The sequence below is a fragment of the Dermacentor albipictus genome, chromosome 1 (assembly GCF_038994185.2).
Source record: "Dermacentor albipictus isolate Rhodes 1998 colony chromosome 1, USDA_Dalb.pri_finalv2, whole genome shotgun sequence".
Lineage (NCBI taxonomy): Eukaryota > Metazoa > Arthropoda > Arachnida > Ixodida > Ixodidae > Dermacentor > Dermacentor albipictus.
The window spans coordinates 29,623,200-29,647,733 of record NC_091821.1 but is presented as its reverse complement, the minus strand read 5'-3'; the positions used below and the strand labels follow the sequence as shown (position 1 = coordinate 29,647,733).

Sequence of the window (24,534 nt, the reverse complement as noted above, 5' to 3'; positions counted from 1 at the left end):
GGAAGCCAGTTGGATCAGATAAGGCTACAGTATAATCGGGAAAGCGTTTCCAAAGGCAGCTGATACGAGGAAGTGCAGATTGATTGTAACATTGAGAACACGTAGAAAATTAGTACCTATCACGGACTAACTACAGGAAACAGAAATTAACCTTTCAGGTACCATTTGTCATCAATCAAACTTCACTAGATGTGGAATTCTAGACTTCAGCAAAGGTGTTGAAAAATAATATCAAACAATATTTGAGTGAATACCCTATATAGTTGTACTCGCTGTAGTAGTACATGTAGTATTGTACATGGTATTGTATGTAGTATTGTACATGGCGTAGGACAAGGTTTTTTGTGATCCTTTCTATGTATATTCAGTTGTTGTATCGATGCCTCGTCATAGTTGTTTTCTATATGCATAACCAATGTATTTTCTGCTATTTTATATCAAGGTGTGTATTTGATTTACACGCGTATTTTGTTGTTATATAGCCACGGCGGCCGCATTTAGATGGGGGCGAAATGCGAAAACACCCGTGTACTTAGATTTAGGTGAACGTTAAAGAACCCCAGGTGGTCGAAATTTCCGGAGTCCTCCACTACGGCGTGCCTCATAATCAGAAAGTGGTTTTGGCACGTAAAACCCCATAATTTAATTTTGTTGTTATATATGCACTGGATGTGTGTGCTGCTGTTTGTAACAGGGAGCCAAGGCCCAGTCAGGCCTACCGCCTTTTGCATTGGCTTCCCTTTTCGCTTGAAATAAATAAATATCAAATCAAATCAAAATCCTATGATGCAACCACATATGCGCCTGAAGCTTATTTGCACATTACGCTGTTTAAACGTGTCGGAGTTTCCAGTGTGAGAGGAAATGATGAATTAAAACAAAATATTGTGAAGAAAGCACAGAATAAGGTTGATGGAATAGAGATGAAGAAACAAAAAAAAAATTTGGATGGGGCACCTGCTCGTCCCACCCATACTGGAATAAATACTGAAATAAATGGAATAAGTGTACTACGCCGAGGGCAGGCACCGCATGGGTAGCACACACAGAGACAGCTGTTTGCATGAAGTCGTTATGGTCCATGTCTACGCTGCGTTTGTTAATGGACTTCCCACACTGCAGATAACGCAGTCCGGCGTCACACGACAAGCTTGTGAAGCCGGACTTTAAAATTCGTGTGTGTCATTGCAAACACGAAGCTGTGCTAAATCATCGACTGCTGCACATTCAAATTTATGAGCCGCACGGCAATGTTATGTGCCGCAAAACCACCGGCGATGGCATGTTAGACATCAAGTCAGCTAGAATGGATTTATTGCACCATCCGTGTGTATCTGACGTCGTCATCAGCCAGTATCAGCGTTATCATCATAGAGTTACGTCATCTGCAGGGCCCAGGCCTCTTCCAGCATTCATTCCAAATTAGCGATATTCCTGCTGAATGCGACCTTTTCTTGTGTTTGGTAACAAGAGACGTTCTTTGTGGACTTTGCCTTTCTGTATTTTGACTATAAAATAATCCGAAGTTGTTTTCTTCTTGTTTTACTTGCGGCCCCACGTGTGTCTAGCACGCCGTTTACTGATGCCCGGCTTTTACACTTACACAGGAAACAAGCGGTATTACCACTGTAATTGTCAAATGATAGCTTGTTTCTTACTACTTCTATATTGTGTACGCGCGGGTGTGTGTGTCAAGTTCGGAAAAATGAAAACAAAAAATCGCCGGCCTGTTCAGGTGCATTATCCAAAGGAGGGAACTATACTGACGTCGTCATCAGCCAGTATCAGCGTTATCATCATAGAGTTACGTCCTCTGCAGGGCCCAGGCCTCTTCCAGCATTCATTCCAAATTAGCGATATTCCTGCTGAATGCGACCTTTTCTTGTGTTTGGTAACAAGAGACGTTCTTTGTGGACTTTGCCTTTCTGTATTTTGACTATAAAATAATCCGAAGTTGTTTTCTTCTTGTTTTACTTGCGGCCCCACGTGTGTCTAGCACGCCGTTTACTGATGCCCGGCTTTTACACTTACACAGGAAACAAGCGGTATTACCACTGTAATTGTCAAATGATAGCTTGTTTCTTACTACTTCTATATTGCGTACGCGCGGGTGTGTGTGTCAAGTTCGGAAAAATGAAAACAAAAAATCGCCGGCCTGTTCAGGTGCATTATCCAAAGGAGGGAACTATACTTGCTCGTCAAATGTCAATTTCCAGAGAGCTAACTAAAATATTCACCAATTAATTTATTTAATTTATCAATTTAGATTGGATGTTGCTACTACGAAATTGTATCCCGGCAGTAATCTAGTCGGCTTAGCATAAATCCCCAGACGAGCACCACTTTCGAGACATCTGTCCTAAAAATGTGCTGCAAAAAACATTGGCGTTCCAAACAATTTCCCAGAAGCTCCTCCAGCAGTTTGGGACGATCATTACTGGAACGGCAATGTATTTCTTAGCTGATCTTGCGGACGCATAACCCGAAAGTAGTGCTAGTCCTCGGATATATTTTAATGAGACATTTAACGTATTGCTCGAATTCAATTTCGCAATTGCAACATGTGCCCTATAAAGTGAACAATTAAGGACTTTATTTGTGAATCTGTTTGATTAGCGACATGGACATTGCGATTACTTGTGCAATAATGTCCGCCTCTTCATGCATAATCCACTTTAACAGGCTGAAGTGCGCTTTCACGGTCTACATAAGAAAAAGAAACGATGGCCGGTATATATTTTTTCTGACATATCTGCACAGATGTATCACTGAACAGATGATACATCTGCTTGTACATGGTTTAGTGTCTAATTATTTGGTGTCGTCTGGTTTGTTGAGCTCTTTCGAAACGGGGCGAAATTCAAAAACACTCGTGGTGCTTAGATTTAATTGCGCATTGAAGAACTCCAGGTGGTCAAAATAATCTGGAGTCCGCCACTACGGCGTTGTGCTTTTGGCACGTAAAACCCCATAATTTGTTTAAGGACAATGTATTTCTTAGCGAGTCACCCTCACTTTTCCATCGGGTATTTCTATTTCTAGCTTTCTTCGTTGGCCTATCTTGAATATAGCGCGGCCTAAAAACGTGGGCCGATCCTAACGGTAAGGCAGTCTGAAAACGTGGACCGTTCTCGTGGACATGTGCAGTATAAAAATGAGGGCCAATCCAAAAGGTAGTGCGGTCTAATAGAGTGGGCTGATCCCGAAGTTTGTGCAACCTAAAAAGGCAGACCATGCCTGTGGGTGCGCAATGTAAAAATGTGGGCCTATCCCGAAGACACGCTAAATAAATTGAAACAGCCCGACGTTCTTCCTATTGCGTTCACTCGATAGGTGACGAGATAGAGTGTCATGCGCAGTGACTCCGCCCCATTCTCACCGCGAACTTGTTGGGGAAGATACAGTTTTTGATTGAGTTCAACTGGAGGTTGAACCGCTTGCAACTTTTTTGTTTGGCTGTTTTAACAGATGTGTGGGCGCATGCACAATGTTTTTTTGACTGCTGTATGCTTGCTAGCTGCAGCCGTGTGGGCAGGTCAATTTTCTGTCTACTAATACCACGTATTTATTTATCTTGCCCAATGTGCAGGGTTCACAGACTCGTCGTTCTCAGTGTTATTACCTGTCTTTCGTGTTTAGTGTTTCCTGTTGCACATATGCGTATTTCTCTTGCTTGTTCGTGCTTTGTACTATAAAGATTAATTAAATTATGGGGTATTACGTGCCAAAACCACGATCTGATTATGAGGCACGCCGTAGTGGGGGACTCCGGAAATTCGGACCACCCGGGATTCTTTAACGTGCACCTAAATCTAAGTACACGGGGGTTTTCGCATTTCGCCCCCATCAAAATGCGGCTGCCATGGCCGGGATTTGATCCCGCGACCTCGTGCTAAAAAGCCCAACACCATAGCCACTAAGCAACCATGGCGGGTTCACAATAAAGATTCAGTCGCGAGTCAGCGCTGTCTGTGTGTGCTTCTCTGCTTTGTTGCGCTGAAATTTCAAGATGAATCAAAACCAACTATAGCCAGGCTTTCAGTTCCTTTACAACCGTGATGTTACCAAGTCAAGAAAGGGTAGTTAGCAACGTGTAGGGACATCCGGTTGTGGTTGCCATAACAAAAGAAAAGCAGGCGTACAGTTGCTTTGCCGCAATCACTGAAGAAACGGTCTTAATCAGAATCAAAGTATGAGGAATTTTACTACTTCACTGCGTGTGAAAATCGGTTTTTTTACAGCTCTTTACTGATGCAAATGCAATGGCATCGCTAGCGGCCTATAGTGCTAGGACTATAGGTGGCCTTACGCTGAAGTTTTCCACAATTGAGAGCAGCGCCAGAACAACTATCCTAGCGAGTGAGGGGAGAAAAATGAGAGGGACGTGATTGCGAATTTGCGGTCACCGCTTCGATTGCTTATATAACGAGGCAGGAGTGCCCGAGACTTGCAAATGTCCAAGTGTGCATGCTCTGCGTGAGTTGCGCATGTCTGCGGTCGAGATTAGAAGCGCTAACTTTGCTGAACTTAAACTCGGCAAAGCTAGGTGTGTAACGCCTAGACGAGCGATAAAGTGTATGGGTCGACCATTGTCATTCGGAATTTCGGCGACGCTGGGGTAATAATGATGATGATGTTGATGATTTATTGGCATCCCCTTTGAAACGGAGCAGTTACATATATATAGTCACCTAGCCTGCTTGAGTTAACCAGGTATTCTATACATGGTTTTCATTCTAGCATTTTTCTATACATCTAGTTAATCTTTCTTCCTCTTCCTCAAAACTTCTTTGTCTACCTTGTACCGCTACCTATGCTTGTAATGGATGCAGTCGTATCACTCTCTTCCCTTCTTTTTCTCCACCAATACTGTAAACGTCTCTCGCTTATCTCGACTGCTGACCGGTTGATTATTATTTTCAGACTGGTCCACTTTAAATCCAAACCCGTCTGGAAGGTGTACGCTACCTACGGGTCTCATTGGGTGAATTCTCATTCCATTAGGATGTGCTGAGTGGTCTCCGGACTTTCGCTACAGCAGCCACATGTCTTATGTTATTGCGAATATTTCTTCCGGTATGTATTTGTCGTTAGGCAGCCAGCTCGAGCCTGAAATAGCAAGGCACTGCCTGTTGTGTTATCGTACAGATTTTTCATTTTAATTTCTCTCTTCCCGTTCTTGTAAATCCCTATGGTGTTTTTTGTTTCCATTCTTTGCATTTAATCCATTGTGTTTGTTTCTCTCACTTCATTTTCGATGACTCCTGGTTGTCTATTTATACTTTCAATTACCCTGTACTTGGTTGGCAGTTTTCTTGACCTCTTCCTCCGTTCTGTGTCCACACGTTTCAGGTAGATATACTTGTGCACAACCTCATATTTATTGTGGCCCCAAAGTGCTCTGTATCATTATTGCTGCTTTTCGCTTCCCCTTTATTTTGAGATTATCTTGGTGTTTGCTTGAGAAAGTCTTCTTCGTTTATGTATAGGCCAATGTATATATATTGCTTGACTATGGATAGTCAACAGCAAGTCCATAGTCAACTATGACTATGGACTTGCTGTTGAATCGATACCACGTGATCACCCGTCTCTTGTTCCCAATTTCTATGGGCTAAACTTAAGGCCCAGATTTGTCGCTGCGTTGCCACGCATATTCGCAAGTCTCTGTATATCTCTTGCGTTGCCAGTCAGTAGCACTATGCCGTCCGCGTACATCAGTCCACTCTGTTGCACAATTTGCCCATTACGAATGTAAAATGGATTAACCCTAAATCACTGTTTTTAATCGTCTTTTTGTGCCCTTAACATAAAGCGTGACCTTTGGAGACAGAGGACATCTTTGCTTCAGTTCTCGGCGAATTTCCACTTCACTGCATTTTTGGCCATCCCATACAAATTGTATTCGGTTGTCTTTATATACAGTGAACTCTCACTTGAGTAAACTTCAAGGGACCCATGGAGATGGTTCACCTAACTGAAGGTTCACTAACTGAATATTCACTAGAATATGGAAAACCATAGGACACAGCAGGCGTCGGGTCAAAAGTGTGGAATGCAGTTTATGGAGCTATGTAAATCAATATATACGAAGTGCGTAACAGTTACGTTGCTGCTTATCTCATTTTGAAAAAAAAATATTAATTTGCACTGGTGCTGTTAAAGCGCAAGAAGTAGCAAAGCCCTCCACAGAGTCTATGTTTTTGTGCACGTCCTCTGGCACAGCTAGTTGCTGAGACAGGAAGTCTCGCAACTTTACAAGGCATCCTACAGCCTCGGCTAGAGTTACAAGATTTCAATCTGCCTCTGCCATTGCATTTTCCTCGTCACAGTCTTCTTTTTGGGACGAATACTGGAAACAGTTTCCAGAACTGATAGTTCGGCACAGGTAACGAGCTCACTGTCACACTAGACATAGTCTTCAAACGAAGTGTTGCTGTCAACATCCAGCTGGTGACAGACTTCTGTCCACATCCCGGGGTTGATCACCTCATTGCGTTGTTCCTCTTGCTCGCTTTCACCGCACATAGGCAAAAAGCACGATTTATGCCAGCACTTTATAATTGTAGCCGGTGTTACTGTTACGCCGCTGGAGGGGGCGGCGAGCATCGGCTACACCAGCGCTGCAGAGCGCACAACTTCCTTTAACTGATTTCAAGAATGAGCCCGGGTTTAGTGATCCAAGTTCGTTCAACTGAAAGATTCGCTATTAATAAATTCGTTTACCTAAAGATTTTTGCACGGAATACATAGGAAAACCACCGAGGATATTCTAAAGGTTCGTTATTCTGAAATATTCATTAAACCGACGTTCGTACAACTGAGCGTTTACTTCCCACAGCTGCTCCACGAAATCGTCATATATATGTCTTCGCGCTTGAGAATATCCCATAACAATTATCTGTCTACGTTGTGGTAGGCTCCCTTAATATCTAGAAATTCTATCCATAAAGGCCTATTTAGAGTTACTGAGAAAGAGAGAAGCTACTTAAATCTCTATGCACTGAGTTAGTACAGTTAGTATTCTGTACTAACTAGTTAACTGTACAGTTAGTACAGTTAGTATTCAGAAATGCACCTTGACTTGAAGGCCGTGCTTGACTTGATGTGAACGACACCTGGTGCGAACGCGTCCAAGACGCTTATTGTGTTTCCTTTAGTGCGTTCACAACTGGCGTCATTCAAATGAAGTCAAGCGTGGGCTTCAAGTTAAGATGCATTTATGAATACAGGGATTATTATCAAAGCCTCTGCCTGCTCTGAACCTATTCAGTACTTCCCTCAGTATATATTTATTCTCCACCCACTTCGACAGTTCTAATTTTAGGGCTTGCATTGCCATTCTATAAGTCACCAACGTTGCTGTAACTGGCCTGTACGAGCTTGTCTTATCCTTTTCACTTTCGCCTTTATAGATAAAGTTCACCTTGCTTTCACGCCATCCAAACGCCATTTTCTTCGTTTTAATCACTTGCACTGTGGCACTAGTCAGCAGTGCCTTGCTGTATGGACCCAAGTTTTCGATTAGCTCTATTGGGATTTCATCATGTCCTGCGACCGTGTTAGTAGGGACATTTTCTTCTGGTTTATTCCAGTAAAAGCTTTTTATGCTAAATTTTCTCTTCTCAGGCTTCTTTGTTGTTGCTGGATCTGTTTGAGTCTGAACTAAGCTTTCTTTCAAGCCGAAGTTATGCCTAATAACTTCTCCGATATACTGCAGCGCATCGTCTCCTTCCAATATGTTATCGTCTTTATCCCTTATAGCCGTTTGCGAATTTTTAGTTGGAGCTTCGCGTGCTCTTACATGGTTTAGAATCCTTTTGGTGCGCCTTTGTCTCTTTTGAGAATGTTATGCACCCATTCGGGGGGGGGGGGTTCACTTGTCAATTTAATTATCTCTTGCACGAGCTCACACGCCACCACTTTCTCAGTATTTGTTCCATCTAAGGAGCACCTCTTCTTCGTGTAATGCCAGCTACTATTGCGAAAGCAATTATATGGGCATTCCAGGCGCATTTATGCCGTTGTCGTCGGCATCGCCGTGATGTTCCGTATAAAGTTCAAGGGTGATAACGTCGTTGCTATGCGCCGTATGATGTATGTGCGAGTGAAAGCTTGCGAAGGTGAGCCCACTATGGCGGCTGAATCTCGCGCGCGCAAGGGAAGAAGGCGGGGAGGAAGCGCGCAAGGCAGCGGGGGAGGGGAGGCAACAGCTGCGTATGGCGCGGCCGCGCACAGCTGCGCGGGACCTATCTTGAAAGCGATCTGTGATGATTACAGTCTAGGTTCGCCGTGGGCTCATAGCTTCGTGTTCGCTGTGTTCTCGCCGCTTACTATGTGTTGAAACGGGAGGCAGCACAAAGGTCAATTCGCTCGCTGCCGCCGCCGCTCTTCCTCAAGCCAGCGTTTCTACAGCGAGTTTCCACGCTCATCGAATGAGATGTTTGTCTGCGCGCGTGACACCATGCTTGTTAATTTAGTTCGTAAGGTAATGCTTACGCGTTTAAACGGCCAAAATAGATATCATCTTTACTTCGTATAGCTGTCTACTAATTTGCTATCGCAATCTATGCCTCGCCTTCCGGGCGAAATTGCAATTTTTTTTTTTTTTTTGGGGGGGGGCTTCTCGATGCTTCTTAGACGCCTGCTTACGCTCATCTGTAGCTTGCTTTATTTTCTTGTTCCACCACTTGCGGGATTTCTTCCAACAGTTTTTTTTTTTGCCGTGTCTTATCTCCCGCTGCATAACGTTTACCAGTTGCTTACATTCTCATACTGTTGTAGGAAGCTCCTCCATTTTCTTCTCTATCTTTCTTGCGATCTCTGTTGTTTGCTTTTAATTATTTTTTAGGAATTCCGATGCTAGTGGTTCGTGTTTCGCTTTCGTATTTCTCTCAAATGTTAAGGTTAAATGTTTACGATCACTACCCAAGTTATATTTTCCATGTTCATCTATCGTAATTTGGTCTAGCCGTTCGTAGACCGTTTCTGAGCCTAAAGCGTAGTCGATACATGACTGCATGGTTCTGCACTGCCACGTTACCTGTTCATGACACTTACTCTCCCTGTTAACTACTATACAGTGCTGTCACAGATCCACCGCTAGAGAACCGTTGTAATCACTATGTCCGTCTAAATCCTTCATGTGCGCATTGATATCTCCAACTAATACCACCTGGCTCGATTTCTTGAACTCGTTAATATCGCTTCTAGTGCAATCAAACAACTGTTTATTTTTATCTCTGCTATCACTACCTGTTCATAGGTAAGCTACTCCCAGCCACGTCATTTTTCGTTCCCATGTGCCACTAATCCATAAATGCTCCCTAGAAGTCTATTTTATCCCTTGCCACTTCATACCTCGCCTAATTAGCATGCCTACACCTCCGCATTTCCTTGACCCAATCATTCTGTAGCACTTATCCCATACAAAATTTCGAATAACAGGCGGCTGATTCAAATCTCGTAAATGCGTTTTAGTCAAGGCGTACACGCTAATAGCTTCTTCATTCAGCTGTGTTCTAATTTCGAGCCATTTTTCCTGCTTGCGACCACCCTGCATGTTTACAATAAATGAACGCGTTTTAGCGCCCTCTGGTCGGCGCAAGGTGCCTATTGGCGATTTGTAACGTTTTTATTTTGCGAACGCTGTTGAATGTTGTGCGTATATCACGGCTCAAAACAAATAACGGTTTATTTATGTTCCATCGACGCGTATCCTGCACTATCCGTTTATCAGGAGGTGGTATAGAGTCCTACTGCATCACAGTAAACCGGAAAAACCAGGAACGTGTGCAAGTGTGGAGAACAGTTTCTTAAAAGTCACATAGCACGGCGCGATTAACATAGGTTGCTCTTTTACACACACACACAAAAAAAAAACGAAAAAAAAACGAAGCTTTTCTTCCAAGCGCCGAATGCGATTGCCGCTCGAAGCGCACCACCTTCGAAGGGGCATGGTCTTGATCACATTATAGCTGTATGAAGTTGTAACGATACCTGACAGGAGGCGTAAACGACGAGTTTGTCCCACACTTGGGATGGCTTCAGCGACGGATTCTGATGCAGCAGGAGAGTGGTGACCTTGGTCTTTGCGGCGAGGACCGCCGTCAGGGTGCACTCGCTGGCTGTGCTCTGGGGAAGCGAGAGGAAGAGACAGCATCGCGTTGGACTGTGTGAAGAATCGAAGTGAAGAACTTTGGAGTAGCGAAAACTACCCATTTGAGAGAGATGTTTCAGTCAATATTATTCCCAAGGAGGCGCAAAAGGGCACGTCTGGTGTGCAGGCGACGCGGAAACTGAGGCGACTCGATTACTTCTTAGTTTGTGAGGCCCTATATCCAATAGAATAAAAATTACGTGAGCGTACCAACAATGATGGAATGTGCGCACTCACCGAAGCTCTTTGGGGGGATCGACCTTCTTGTCATTCTAGAATACTCGCTTCTGAAACGCCGCGAGGTTTGTCATGCAAAATGACCGTAGTTTGTCATCTAAAACATTCGGAACGGTACCTCAAGAAAGCAATCAGTTGCCTATAATAAAGCCCAATCCAATGCTTGAAATATCTACTTGTGAGTCGCGACGCCATAAAAGCGTGGTTGTATGTCTTCTCACTTTAAGTGCCCCCTTTATTGGATGCAATTTCATGGAGCGCGTGAGTGAAAGGGAAATTGTGCTATACTTGTATGACGCCGCCACCGTTGATACCAGGCGTGGAGAAGAGGAAGTCACTCGGAAGATCGATAGCCTTTCCCAGCCAATCCATGACCACCATTTCCAGTTCGGTGTTTGCTGGGCTCGCAATCTGGAACGTTTCCCGGAAAATGTGAGACACTACGTATTAAAAAGGTGAAAAAAATTCTCCTGATAACGGCACCGACAAAAATGATGGATTTTTTCGCAGTCTACGTATGCCAATCTGGAACTCGGTGCGTTCATAAACCTCTCAGTGAACATCGGAATTTTAGGTTTTTCGAAGTTTGTAGCGAAGAAACTCGGCTCTTTAGCCAATAGCCCATCTCTTTGGGGGCCTCCCCGCACTGTGTCAGTCTCTTGCATACTCACGAAATCGCTCCCAAGAGTACGCTCCAAATACGACTGTTTCTGAACCGATGCGGCTTACTTCACGAAGACGTAAAATTACTATTTGAACATTACTTTTGCGATAGTTAAGAAATCGCTTCTGCATAAGGTTAAACAAAAATCGGATTTTTATTTAAATTGAGTAGCATACGAATTAAATGTACATGACGTGCGGGATCTAGAGGTCTGAATTCATACTGTCTAAGTGAGATCCAGTACGGTTGCCAGAACATGGCCTCCAAGATCGTCGCGTGGGGCGAGCCTCGCCAGGTCTCATTCGCCGCAGTCAGAATGCATTATTGCGTGTGCCGCTTGCTAGCAAACGGTTCAGAACGCCCAACACGTAATACTTATGGCTTGTGCTTACGGCTCATACGGACGGTGCGGCTACAACTTCGCATTGACTTCTACTGAGAATGTGCCAAGGTATACGCCCTGAAATTGCGTTTCGGGCTCACCCACTCGTATATTAAAGACAAGACTACAGGCAGGCATATATCAAAACGTAGCCACCGTACGGCAAACATACTGAGAATAAACGGGTCACTGAACTTGGCAAACACCGTGTCGCGCAGTTGTATTCACGACAACTTGTCTGATTATATATACTGACGTGTGTTGTCGGTTCCTTGATTGCCGACAGCTGACCGCAGATTCCTGAAACTGGTAACATTATACCAGGTGCTTCAGCGTAGAGTGCTTTATTTTTTAAAATACCGGAACAGTGGAGACACGTTGAGACAAAGAGGTCATACTATTTCGACAGCGCGCTATATTCGAGGCAGCGAGTGCGAGGGTTTATGCGCAACTCACCAATAAACTGTAACTAAAATTTATTAATTAGCATTTTGATAAATCATTTTAGCGCGCGCCTGCTTTCGACAAGTTCATCTCTGAAACCTACCATAGAGCACCGTGGTATTCGACATAGTTTTGCCTGCAGTGATGAGGGAAAGCTTTGAGGAAAGATACGCGCGGAATGTGCTTCGAATTCTAGAGACGTATATCTGAATACCTTCCATGCCATGCAAAATGTTTGAAAAGTGAAAAGTACCCATGTAAATCCGACTATAGCGAACGTGGAGCTGAGCATGTCCGCAAGAAGCGAAGGCGGGCTTTGGCCTGTGGGGAAGTAGGCATGGAAATGTGGTGAGTGCCAGTGGGTCATCTGCAAGAGAAAGAAAAGAAAGAAAAAAACGATATAAATATATGGTACTGATCGCACCAACACTCATTAATCTTTATCTAGCAGAATAGCACAATGTGATATAATTATGCAAAATAGAAGTGAGGCGTGCAGACAGGACACAAGAGTAGAGAAGTGGACTACACGAACGCCGACTATCGTGCTATAGTGTCAGAGAAAGGGACGTGGCAGGCCCTCACTTCTATTTTGCATAATGAATCCTTACCAACTAGCTCAGCTTTCTGTCGTTCTAAGCTTCATGTGATATAAATTAATGTGAGAAACAGCGGGTTGGTTGCCAAAGCTCGCTTTGCAAATCTTCCTCAGGAATTCTTTAACCCGCCATGGTTCTTAGTGGCTTTGGCGTTGCGCTGCTAAGCACGAGGTCACGGGATCAAATCCTGATCGCGGCGGCCGCACATCCATGGCGGCGAAATGCAAAAACCCCTGTGGTACCATGTATTGCACGGTGCACGTTAATAATGTCAGGTGGTTAATGAACAAAGGTGAAAATAAACGTGGTAGTGACCAGTGTTTCCGGTACCGTTAGTCTTCGGCTGATGAACGATGTTCCTCGGCGAATTTTCGGATATGTCGACTTCAATGTCTTGACGTCAGGACTTACCTAGGATACCTTGGTGGATTAGTTTGTGCTTTTTCCGTTAACCTTATTGACTACGAATAGCCACACAGTGCACAGCCACCCTCCGCGGTAGCTCTCTAACTATGGCATTCCGCTGCTGAGCATGAGATCAAGGATTCGATCCCGGCCACGCTGGCCGCATTTCGATGAAGGCGGAATGCAAGAAAAAAAGGGGGGCCCTCGTGTACCGTGCTTTGGGTGTACGTTAATAAAGAAACCCAGGTGGTTAAAATTAGTCTTGAGTCCACCACTAAGGCGTGCCTTGTAATCAGACTGTGGTTTTGGCATGTCAAGCCCCAGAAAATAAAAGTATTAGTATTAAAAAAAAAAAAAGACTGCACCGCTGACTAGCGGGAGCATCAGCTGAAAATAACAGAAATAATGACCTCTCTTGTTTGCAGACCGCATGTTCTAACTTCAAATTTAAGTTGTTTTTTCAGAGGTTAATATTCAGGGAAAGAAAAAAACTGGAAGGCGATTCAACCTCTAGTTGACGTCGATAAAAAACAATGTCTTCCTGAGTGAGTTGGGGGTGAGAATGGGGCTAAGTTATTGCACTTGTGTCACCCCTCGTGCGAGGGGAGTAAGAGGAGCGTCGGACTGCTTAACTTATTTTTACTGCACTTTCTTCGGCATCAGCGCACATTTTTAGACTGCGCATACCCACGGGAATGGACCATATTTTTAGACTGCACTACCTTCGGGATGGGCCCGCATTTTGCGACTGCATATCTCCAGTCTCGGCACACGATAGAGGCTAGAAACACACATATGCAATACGGTTAAGTAGGGGGTAACTCGCCTAGGAAGACATTGTTTTCAAAAGTAAAAGCAAGTATGCACTATAACTTGTCGGAACACATCACACACAAAAAAAGGACGATTGCCTGCGTGAGCGACAAATCTATATCGAGGTATAGCTCAGAGGTATTCTTCCTGGATAGCTCGGTTGGACGTCAATGTATTTTACAGGCTAACTGCAAAGTGCACTTAATTATGTATTCTGGCGCTAAGCAGACATTTTATTTGAGATGGTAGTTTGCGATGGTCCAGTCCATTTCTCCTTGTGTGATGCCAGTTTAGCCACCCAGTTAATCACGTTAACGTCAGTACTTTGACAAGCGTAGCTCCAGCGCCTAAGCGTAAGTCGGAAAGCCGCGTAACCTCGTGTCAATCCTCGCTTTATTCAATTCCTGCCTATTTTAGTGGTTTACGACACCGGTGTTGGTAAGGTTCATGCGCTAGAGCGTTTGCCCAGTGCATTGAAAATTCCGAACCTGTTTCCTTTTTGTACTTTTTTAAAACATTTCCACGGATGCACGCCGTGAGCAATCGACAGAAAAAAGAAAAGAAAGTGAACGACGTAATAGCCTTTTCGACCATGAGAAAACGCGGCTTCAAGAGCCGCTTACGCAGCTCACACGCAATCCCGAGTGGTCTAGCGCTTGCCGCAGCATTTTCACTGCGGCGCGAGCTATAGGTTACAACCAGCGCTTTTATTGTACAGTGCTTCAAACATTGTAGTGGAGCTCAGCCACAAACTTTCATAGACTGATGGCATGAATTTCGCAGAGATGAGTTTTAAGCACTGATAAACTTTCCGCCGGTGATGCAGTATTAGCTGCGGGGCCTGTACAATGTTTCTCGTCAGCTAAATTGTGCGTGCTAACCGCCCTCTGTACTCTTTCGTAGTGCTACTCGTGCCGTGCCTAAAGCGTGGCCGAGGCCCCAAAATCAGGCACACTTAACACCAGAGGATGACCACGGTGGTACAGCGCGTTCTATTGAAAAATGCTCCGAAAATATTTGTTGTGAGCCCATCTTGCGCATATATAATTGAGGCGCTCTTCGTCAGCTGCGCTTTTGGTGGCGGCGCACCATTTTTTTTCATTTCTAGTTTTCCTGTACAAGGCTCCCACAGGGACTCGAAAATGGTATCACCCTAGTGCATGGCCAAACCCTCGAGCGACTGCACTAATCTTTTCTGTCGTCGTCGTCGTCGTCGTCGTCGTCGTCGTCACCGTCATCGTCAACTTACGTTTACTGAGAAATGAAGGCCTCTTCCATTGGTCTCCATCCCATGCCCGCAAATTTCCTAATCTCATCGCACCAGCAAATCCTCGTCCTCGACTGCGCTTTCATTCCCTCGGCGCCCATTCCGTCACTCAGAACAGGCCATCGGTCGTCTGGCTCGACGCATTACACGACGCGCCGAAACCATATATTGCCCTCCTAAGGTCTTAATGAATGTATTGTATTGGCAGTCTATTGTCTAAATATGTTGAAACACAGAGTATCGATCGCACTAAAAAAATGTGATTTCGGAAACTATTTCCACTACGTCGGAAACATCACCTCGGCTGACAAGGTGCTGCTCCATCTAAGGGTTGCCCACCTGTGGTGTCATGACACCTACACCACGCAGTGAACTCAAGAACCGTGGTGCAGGTCTGCGCGCCGGTGAATAGAGACAGTTGCGGCGCCGCGCACTTCGCAGTGGTGTATTTGATTGAGTAAACAACACGTGACAGTGAAGCATGCAGCCCAGTAAAAAAAAAAAGAGACAAGAAAAAGAATAATTGAGCTCAGTGTGGCTTTTCAATGGGACCCAATTGGTTCCAAATTGACATCATTGAAAGTCTAGTTGGCAACAACTGGACATTATTAAAGGTTCAATTGATTGCAAATGAACATTAATGGAGCTTGGTATGCCATTAGGTTCCAATTGAACCTAATCGAAAGTAATCGATGAGCAATACCATGAAGCAGCAAAACAGTTGGTAATATACAGGTTGTCCCACATATCTTAACTGAGCCAAAGTTTTAAAAATGAAAGGCACTCTGGACGTAAGTTGAACCGAATGCATAATGTTGGCACTGGCCTAGAGTTACTCAGGCTATCTTTTTATTTTCCACTTAACTAACGGATTACTTATGTTTAATTAATCAACGTTTTAAGTATTGACAGCAGACTCCAAGTGTGATACGCAATGTTGTAGAGCACCATGAGAAACCTCCCAATAAATTGTTTACAACACGATATATCTCACGTGGTCCTTTTTTGCGCGTTCCAAAGAAAGCTCGCGAAATATGAAGAAATACCACGTGACGGGTTGCTTGCGCACTGTTATTGTGCGATGGATGCATGCGATGGATGCACAAGGTCGGCTGCAGCGAGACTGGCCCGCGACAGGGCCTTATGCCTGGTGTAGGTAACTGGGCTTGCGGCTCTTATCGCATGGCGGTGCAAATGCATGCTGCTGGCCGAGCGTTGCCGAAACGATAAAGCGTCTAAGGCCGCGAAAAAGAAAAGACGAAAGCAGCATTTTGATTCTGCTTGAAAGAAGGAAATGGCGAAGCGCGTGGGAACGATGGAAGGCGATGACGGCTGCTACAATTTTGCATTTGTATACAAATGACCTTGTAGTAGTTTTCGCATTGAAGGATGATGCTACAACTTTAAACCTTAGGGTTCGAATAACAGCGGATAAATCACACAGGGACAAAACTAAGTAATGGTAAATGAAACCTTGGCTATATTATAGCAAGATTACGCATGTCTTCTTCAGACGGTGACTCTTTTCGCACTGGTCCGTCTGCTCTCCTTCTCACACTTACTGTCCACCAGACGTTCTTTTTTGATCTCGCACCCCGCACGTGCGCATCACTTCGTGGTCGCAGTATCGGGGGGCCGCGTCTCGCTTCACACTTGTGCACCGTGACCGGCGCGTCAGTCCCTGAGAGAGTGCGCCCGCCGGCTGTTCCAGTTTACCCGATGCAGATCACACCTTATGTACCTCGTCTGAACCAATCCCAGCGCACTGCAATATATCCAGTGCTCCTAAGGCGCCCGTATCCCTGCGTGTTCTCCACAGCAACGCTATTTGGCTGTGACCAACGTTGAGCAGCAGATATAGCTTACTCCAATGAGGAAAGACGGATATGGTTTTGGCTCTAGGTGCGTCAAGTGGACATAGAAAGCGCGCAGTTGAGCTCTTTCAACGCTGGCATCCAGGTGCGCGTCCGAGCTCAATGACGATTGTGCGTGCATATGAAACGCTGAGACTGACTGGGACTTTTACGAAGAAACGACATAAATCTTCAATCCTGGGAGAGGACGTGGAGACAGATTTTCTGTCAAAGTTTTCTTCAGACCCACAAGCAAGTGTTCGTAGTGTGGGGGCTGAAGCTGGAGGGTCAAAGTCTTCAGTGTAGAGAGCACTCAAGAAAAGGCAACTTGCATCCGTACCACGTGCAACTGCACCAGATGTTGGAGCCCCGCGATTTCCAAAATCGAAAGGACATTGCAAACTGGATTATAATCAAGACGAAAGAGGACCAAGGCTTTGTCAACAAAATACTGTGGTCCGATGAAGCTACCTTCTCGCGTAATGCCCAAGTGAACATCCACAACGCTCACTATTGGAGCGACGAAAACCCTCACTGGGTTTTGAAGACATGCCACCAATATGAGTGGTCGGTTAATGTGTGGTGTGGAATTTACGGTGGCACTATCATTGGCCCCGGGTTTTTTGATAACACGCGTACAGGTGAAAGATACGTCAACGGCATCCTTGATGAGGCATTTGAGGATTTTCTTTGCCATGTTAAATTGGCTAGGATCACGGATATTCGGTATCAGCATGATGGTGCTCCCGCGCACGGCAGCACCAAAGCTTGAAAATGGCTTCATTAAGTATTCCCGCAGCAGTGGATTGGACGGCATGGGCCCATTGCTTGGCCAGCACGGTCGGCAGATTTAACTCCCCTCGGTTTCTTTCTCTGGGGCAAAGTCAAGGATCACGTATACCGGACACCAACCACAACATCAGAGAACCTAAAATATAAGATAACACAAGTCTGCAACTCCATCCCTGGTACCATGGTCAAGAACGCCTCGGAAAATGTGCCTATGAGATGCCAAATGTGCATTGCAGCAGATGGTGACCTCTTCGAACACGCATTGTAATCAAAGGGTGCTTTTTGGATTGAAGGTCACTGGAAAATCATTCCGGCCCCCCTAACGCCGCCTCCCCACCCAACCCCATTACACTACGTCGGCAGGCTGCCAGCTCTTGCCCATTTCAAGCATAATAACATAATGCTATGTTCTTGTTCTCTTTGACGCTTTATCGCTTCGGCACCACTCGGCCAGCAGCAGGCATTTGCGCCTTCATGCGATAAAAGCCGCATGCCCAGATACCTACACCAGACATAACGACCTGTCGCGGGCCAGTCTCGCTGCCTCAGCCGACCTTATTCATCCATCGCACGCTTGAGAATAGCACAATAACAGTGCTCAAACGCCCCGTCACCTGGTATTTTTTTTTTCATATTTCGCGTGCTTTCTTTGGAACGCGGAAAAAAGGACCACGTAAGATATATCGCGTTGAAAACACTTTATTGAGAGGTTTCTCAAGGTGCTCTACCACTTTGCGTATCACACTTGGGGTCTGCAGGCAATACATAAAATGTTGATTAATTAAACATAACTAATCCGTTAGTTAATGGAAAAATAAAAAAATAGCATGAGTAACTCTAGGCCAGTGCCAACATTATGCATTCGGTTCAACTCGCGTCCGTAGTGCCTTTCATTTTTAAAACTTTGGCTCAGTTAAGTTATGTGGGACAACCTGTATAATAGCACCATTATATATTTGAGTCTTCAAATAAAATATCTGTATTTTTGTGTGACAAATGGAGAGACGCATTTAATTTTTTGGGAAGTTCAAAATCTGCTTTGAAACTTTTCCAATTTCTCTTGAACCACTGGTAGCACTTCACAAACCAAATTTTGCTTACACACACACACACACACACACACACACACACACACACACATACACACACATGTATATATATATATATATATATATATATATATATATATATATATATATATATATATATATATGTATATACTGTCTGGTAGAGAAATCTCATAGTTAAATGGTGAACGGTGAGTGTCTCATTGAAGAGAATCGCCATACTGGGTCGATGCATGAGTGAGCTTCTCGAATGGGCTTTCAAGTATAACCGAGCTGTATCAAGAATAACCAACCCACCAGTTCTTTTTTTTTTCATATTGGGCCCGCATGAGTCTACCTGAAAGACCAATTGGGTCCAGTTGGATCCAGTTTGTCCTAATGGGTCTAATTGGTCATTTGCGTTCAAAAAGCGATTGGCACAATTGGAAATCACAATTTTCTTTTTCTTTTCTTTTTTTGTCTGACTTTGAGGGGAGACGAGGAAACGAAGAAGTACATTGTTCAACCGCCTCTTATGTAATTCTAACTTTTGCTTACCTGTAAGAAACATTATCTCATTTACTCTCCTATGACTGTCCATTCACAACGCATCACGCTACCACAAGCAGATCGATATACTGGAGCATTTGCCGCGCAGCGATCGCCACTAATAAGAAGCACTTTTTTCATTGAAAGAAGCCTGCTGTGCAGGCTTCATTTGCGGATTTCTATCTCTTCGTCCGCTTATGTATGTAAAACGTGATTACTGACATATATAGTTAAAGAAAACACGTACAGAACTGACAAAAATCACAAAAGGGAGCCGTATACAAAAAATGTCAGTTTCACCCGAAAGGCGAAATATTGATTGCGATAGCAAACTCTTAGACAGCTATCCGAAGTAAGGTTAGTCGTTTTATCGCTTTAGCTGTAGAAGTTCTCTTACTAACTAAATTAGCAAGCACGTTGTCACGCGCGCACAGGCAAACATAAACGCATCTCACTCGATAACCGCGGACACTCGTTGTCAGAACGCTAGCGTGATGAAGAGCGGCAGCAGCGTCGAGATAATTCCCCTTCGTGCTGCCTCTCGCTTCAACGCGAACTAGGCAGGCGAGAACACAGCGCACACGACTCCATCAGCTATCTCAGGTCGACTAAACTGAGACTGACCGGGTCACGGGCAACCAGCTATTCCTGCTCTGCGTCATATATATATATATGGTACCTGCTAAATGTCTGAACAAATTTCTTAGGATATTCACGGTTGCATACGCTACTTCTTGACTACGCTATACTTCCATGACTGCTACTATCTCTACTGAATCGGGCACCTTATCGTACTCTATAAGGACTATATGGAGAAGTTAATTATATTCCATAGTCTCCTCAATTACCTGATAAATGACGCTGATATGTGATCCATTGTTGAGTATTACGTTATAAAGCCGACTTGCTTTCTCTATTGATTGAAGTGTTGCCCTGCTTCATTCAAAATTCTATTCAATAAAATGTATTCATCCGTTTAACAATCATCCTTTAATCGATTAAATTATATAATATTCATTTGTGCCGGTTTAACTGCGTTACATTTAAAGAAAATAACACGACACAGTTTACATCGGACAGTTCCTGTCGCTGTCAGGCCATTCGCGCATGGTATGTTGGTGAAATATGCACTGAAAGAAAACAGATGTGTTCTGAACAATTTGCCTTCTTGTCCTTGTTTGGTAGCACTTCAGGTTTGGTGAAAGAATGTTGTCGCTGAGAGAGAGAGCAAATGATAAATGAAAGGTAGGGAGGTTAACCAGGACTGAGCCCGGCTGAAGCAACGTTTCGACAAGGGGGCGACGTCTGCGTCAGGGAAGCATCAGAATAGCAGTTACTGTCCTGACGCGCGGCAAGTCACCTTGTCAAAATGTGCACTCCAGCGGTATTCCTTATTCGGCGACTTTAATCATTTTAAGCCTCCATCTTCACGGCAGGTTGCCTCTAAGATAGGACGCGCACGGCCGCCCTCAGCCGATGCAGCTGGAGTAGAAAAGCTTATGCAACTTGCACCTTGCTCTAATTTGTATCAACCTTAATCCACCTTAATTCACTTTAATCCACCTTGCTCTAGCTTGTACCAACCTTAAACCACTTTCATTCACATTAATCCTCTTTAATCCACGTTAATCCACTTCAATTCACCGTAAGTAATCTTTTTGTAACTTACTCCGTATTACTACTGACGTCATACAAGACGCTGATGACGTACTTTAGGTACCGCTTGTCGCGGACAACAACGTCGACTTTGTTGCCTCATATGGGACATATAATCATTTCGCATTAGTAAACGAAAGGCGCATACCACACAGCAGAGATGAAATAAGCTTCACCCGCCGTGGCGGCGTAGTGGTTCCGGCGATTCGCTGCTAAGCCCGAGGACGCGGGATCAAATCCCAGTCGCGCCGGCCGAATTTCGATAGGGGCTGAATGCAATAATGCCCGTCTACCGTACATTGGGCGCACGTTAAAGAACACCAGGTGGTCAACGTTAATCCAGAGTCCCCCATTACGTCGTGCTTCATATTATGGTTTTGCCTCGTAAAACAACATAATTTGATTCATGTCAAACAAGCTTGTATGCGTTCGTGTGTGTATGTCACCTCTTCATCGTTTTCTTTTTGTGGACACGGGCTGAGGAAATTGATTCCTTACTTCGCTTTAGCACAGAAATCTTACCACGCTTTATCATGTTCACGTCACGGACATGGCCCGTTATTGCTGCTTTTTGTTTCGCTCGTTAAGAGAATTATCCAGATTCAACGCAGATGTTCAAGTTCATTGAAACGAAGCTTTAGTGCAGCGGTTAAATAAATGCTATACAACAAACGGTGATCGTTCTATGCAGCGTATAATCTCATGCAATAGTTATGTTTGGGCACCGCAAAGGTCACAATTTGTACATCTGTTGTGTCACATTGGAGCATTATGTTGTTGTTCAAATGTACTTATCATCCGAAGTTCTCCTCTCCTCTCAATTATTATCGTCAGGGGTTGACGAGACCAAGTGCATATTGCTTCACATACAAGTGAATATGCGCACATTTAAAGCTCATATACCCCTTGTGTCACAGCGATACATACCCATTCTGGAGCATCAGCCAAGAATAGGTGCATACCAAGTGGCACATATCGAATGGCTAAATCAGAGAAAATCAAGCAAATCAAGGAAGCCGTTGAATATGATGGCGTTATTTCACTAAGAGGTCCGTGTGCTTCGGAGACGTCTATGAGCCGACATTATGTGTTCAGGTTATATGTATGTAGGATTTTTTTTCATTACGCAGAATGCAGGTGCAGTATATAATTTCACCTGGGAGTGCCCACACCCTCCGGGCAACTCCCCTATTCCTTCACCTTAACCTTCCTCCTGGGAGACTGCGCTGACCAGCTCAGACCCGCAAGAGCAGCGAGGGCTGATCCGGTGGGCACGCGGATTGGCGCGAGCCAATGGGGCCCTGAACTAAGGGCTCCATCCTGCGCAGCTCTCTCTCTCTCTCTCTAACGCGCACTACTCTGGTAGTGAGCGTACGGAGTTCATGTAAGCCCGTTTACTGGGACACCCGCCGCTTTAGCCAAGTGGGCTGCTCAGCTCGAGGTTGCAAGTTCGAAGCCACGAGGGGCGAGTAGCAACTTACCCCGGGCAGGATTACCCTTTCGATGTCCTTGAAGATGTCCTCCCACTTCTCGGGCTCCTGGGGTGCCTCTGATGGCACCAGGGCAGCCAGGTAGCCGGGTGCCACGTCGGGCAGCACAGGCCGGTTCCTCAGACCGTTGAAGTACGACAGCGCAAACTCCAGCAGCTGATGGCCAGCCTCGCGGAACTGCTCGTCGTCCATGCCGCTGGCGCGTCAGTGCCTTGCACAGAGAAATTTCAAGGATATCTCGGTCTTTGTCGAGTGTTCAGAAACCGACGCGCTCCGTTTTATTCTTTGTAGGACAGCGCATAATTATAGTAGGCTTCTAATTAACCACCGTCATCACCAGCCTATTTTATGTCCACTGGAGGACGAAGACCACTCTCAGCAATCTCCCATTACTCCTTTCTTGCGTCAGCTGATACCATCCTACGCGTGCAAGTTGCCAAAATTCGTCCTACCATCGAATTCTCTGCCGTCCACGACTGCGCTTCTCTTCTTGGCACCCATTGTGTAACTCTATAGCGGACCACCGGTTATCCGCTCTACGAGTCGCATTGCGTAGTCTCAACTACAATATACTCGTGCACCCGTTTGCTCTTTAATCCACGCCGCTGTCTTCCTGTCTCATAATATTACACCCCCCCCCCCCCCCCACCCTCCCACCTCTCACTGCGCGGTACTTAACTGCTTCTCAAGCTGCTTCGTTATCCTCAGAGTTATCGCTTCACAGGTAAGCAATGGCAGAAAGCAATGCTTGTGCGCTTTTATTTTCAATGATGACAGTAAATAGCCGGTCATGACTTGGCAATGGCTGCCATATTTAAAATCACGTTGGTCTTCTGACCCGCCGTGGTGGCGTGGTGGCTTTGGCGTTGGGCTGCTAAGCCCGAGGGTGCGGGATGAAATGCTGGCCGTGGCGGCCGCATTTCGATGGGAATGACATGCAAGAACGCCCGCGTGCCGTGCATTGGGTGCACGTTAAAGCAACCCAAGTGGTCAAATTTAATCCGTACTCCTTAACTACGGCGTTACTCATAATCATATCATGGTTTTGGAACGGAAAACCCCAGAATTAAATTTCTTTTGTTGTCTTCTGGACAGTAATCTTCAACCCTAGATTTAGATCTTGTTGATTAATGTCATCTCATCATTTGTTGTGAGTCACCTCCAGCGTTGCAGAACAGGGCAATGTAATCAGCAAACCGCAGATTGCTGAGATGTTTCGCGTCGACCATTACACCTAGTCGTTCAGTCAAGATTAATATTTATTTATTTATTTATTTATTTATTTATTTATTTATTCATTGTACCTATCACTATTTATTCTACTTGTAGCTGGGTGGCTAGTTGGCAATTCATCTCGGTAGCAGTTTCAGGGCGCAAAAAAAAACTACAAAAAAACAGTTACATACGCGCACGCACTCACACATATAAACATCCGAGAAAGGACCTGCCCTTATCGCTTCATTCAAAATCCTGTTCGATAAAATGTATTCATCCGTTTATCATCCTTTAATCGATTAAATTATATAATATTCATTTGTGCCGGTTTAACTGCGTTACATTTAAAGAAAATAACACGACACAGTTTACATCGGACAGTTCCTGTCGCTGTCAGGCCATTCGCGCATGGTATGTTGGTGAAATATGCACTGAAAGAAAACAGATGTGTTCTGAACAATTTGCCTTCTTGTCCTTGTTTGGTAGCACTTCCGGTTTGGTGAAAGAATGTTGTCGCTGGAGCCACGTTTCAACAAGGGGGCGACGTCTGCGTCAGGGAAGCGTCAGAGTAGCAGTTGCTGTCCTGACGCGGGGCAAGTCACCTTGTCAACACGTTCACTCCAGCGGCACTCCTTAGTCGGCGACTTTTATGCGAAGCATATTACGAGAGCTCAACCCAGCTCCTCAGGCGCGGCGGTGTCGCCATGAAAACACGTGACACCGTGACGTCACGACAGAGGAGATGTGGCTTTGGCTCAACTCTTGCAAGACGGGCTGGGTGGGAATCGAACCAGGGTCTCTGGAGTGTGGGACGGAGACGCTACCACTGAGCCACGAGTACGATGCTTCAAAGCGGTACAAAAGCGCCTCTAGTGAATGCGGTGTTGCCTTAGAAACGAGCTGTTTCTAAGGCGTGCGTCTCTTGCTCAGGCGCACATTTCGTTGCCGCGCCGAACGCTGCTT

General features: G+C 45.0%; 1 protein-coding gene across 1 annotated transcript in view; it reads right to left on the bottom strand.

The window, feature by feature from the left end:
* LOC135906030 (aromatic-L-amino-acid decarboxylase-like) overlaps nt 1–22,548 on the bottom strand; it is a 58,621-nt gene extending 36,073 nt beyond the window's left edge. The window contains exons 1-4 of the mRNA XM_065437173.2: nt 22,348–22,548; nt 12,140–12,253; nt 10,685–10,807; nt 10,000–10,134 (exon numbers count right to left, since the gene is read on the bottom strand). Coding sequence (XP_065293245.1) covers nt 10,000–10,134; nt 10,685–10,807; nt 12,140–12,253; nt 22,348–22,548 — 573 coding nt within the window. The remainder of the gene's footprint in view (nt 1–9,999; nt 10,135–10,684; nt 10,808–12,139; nt 12,254–22,347) is intronic.
* Between the last annotated feature and the right edge of the window lie 1,986 nt (nt 22,549–24,534).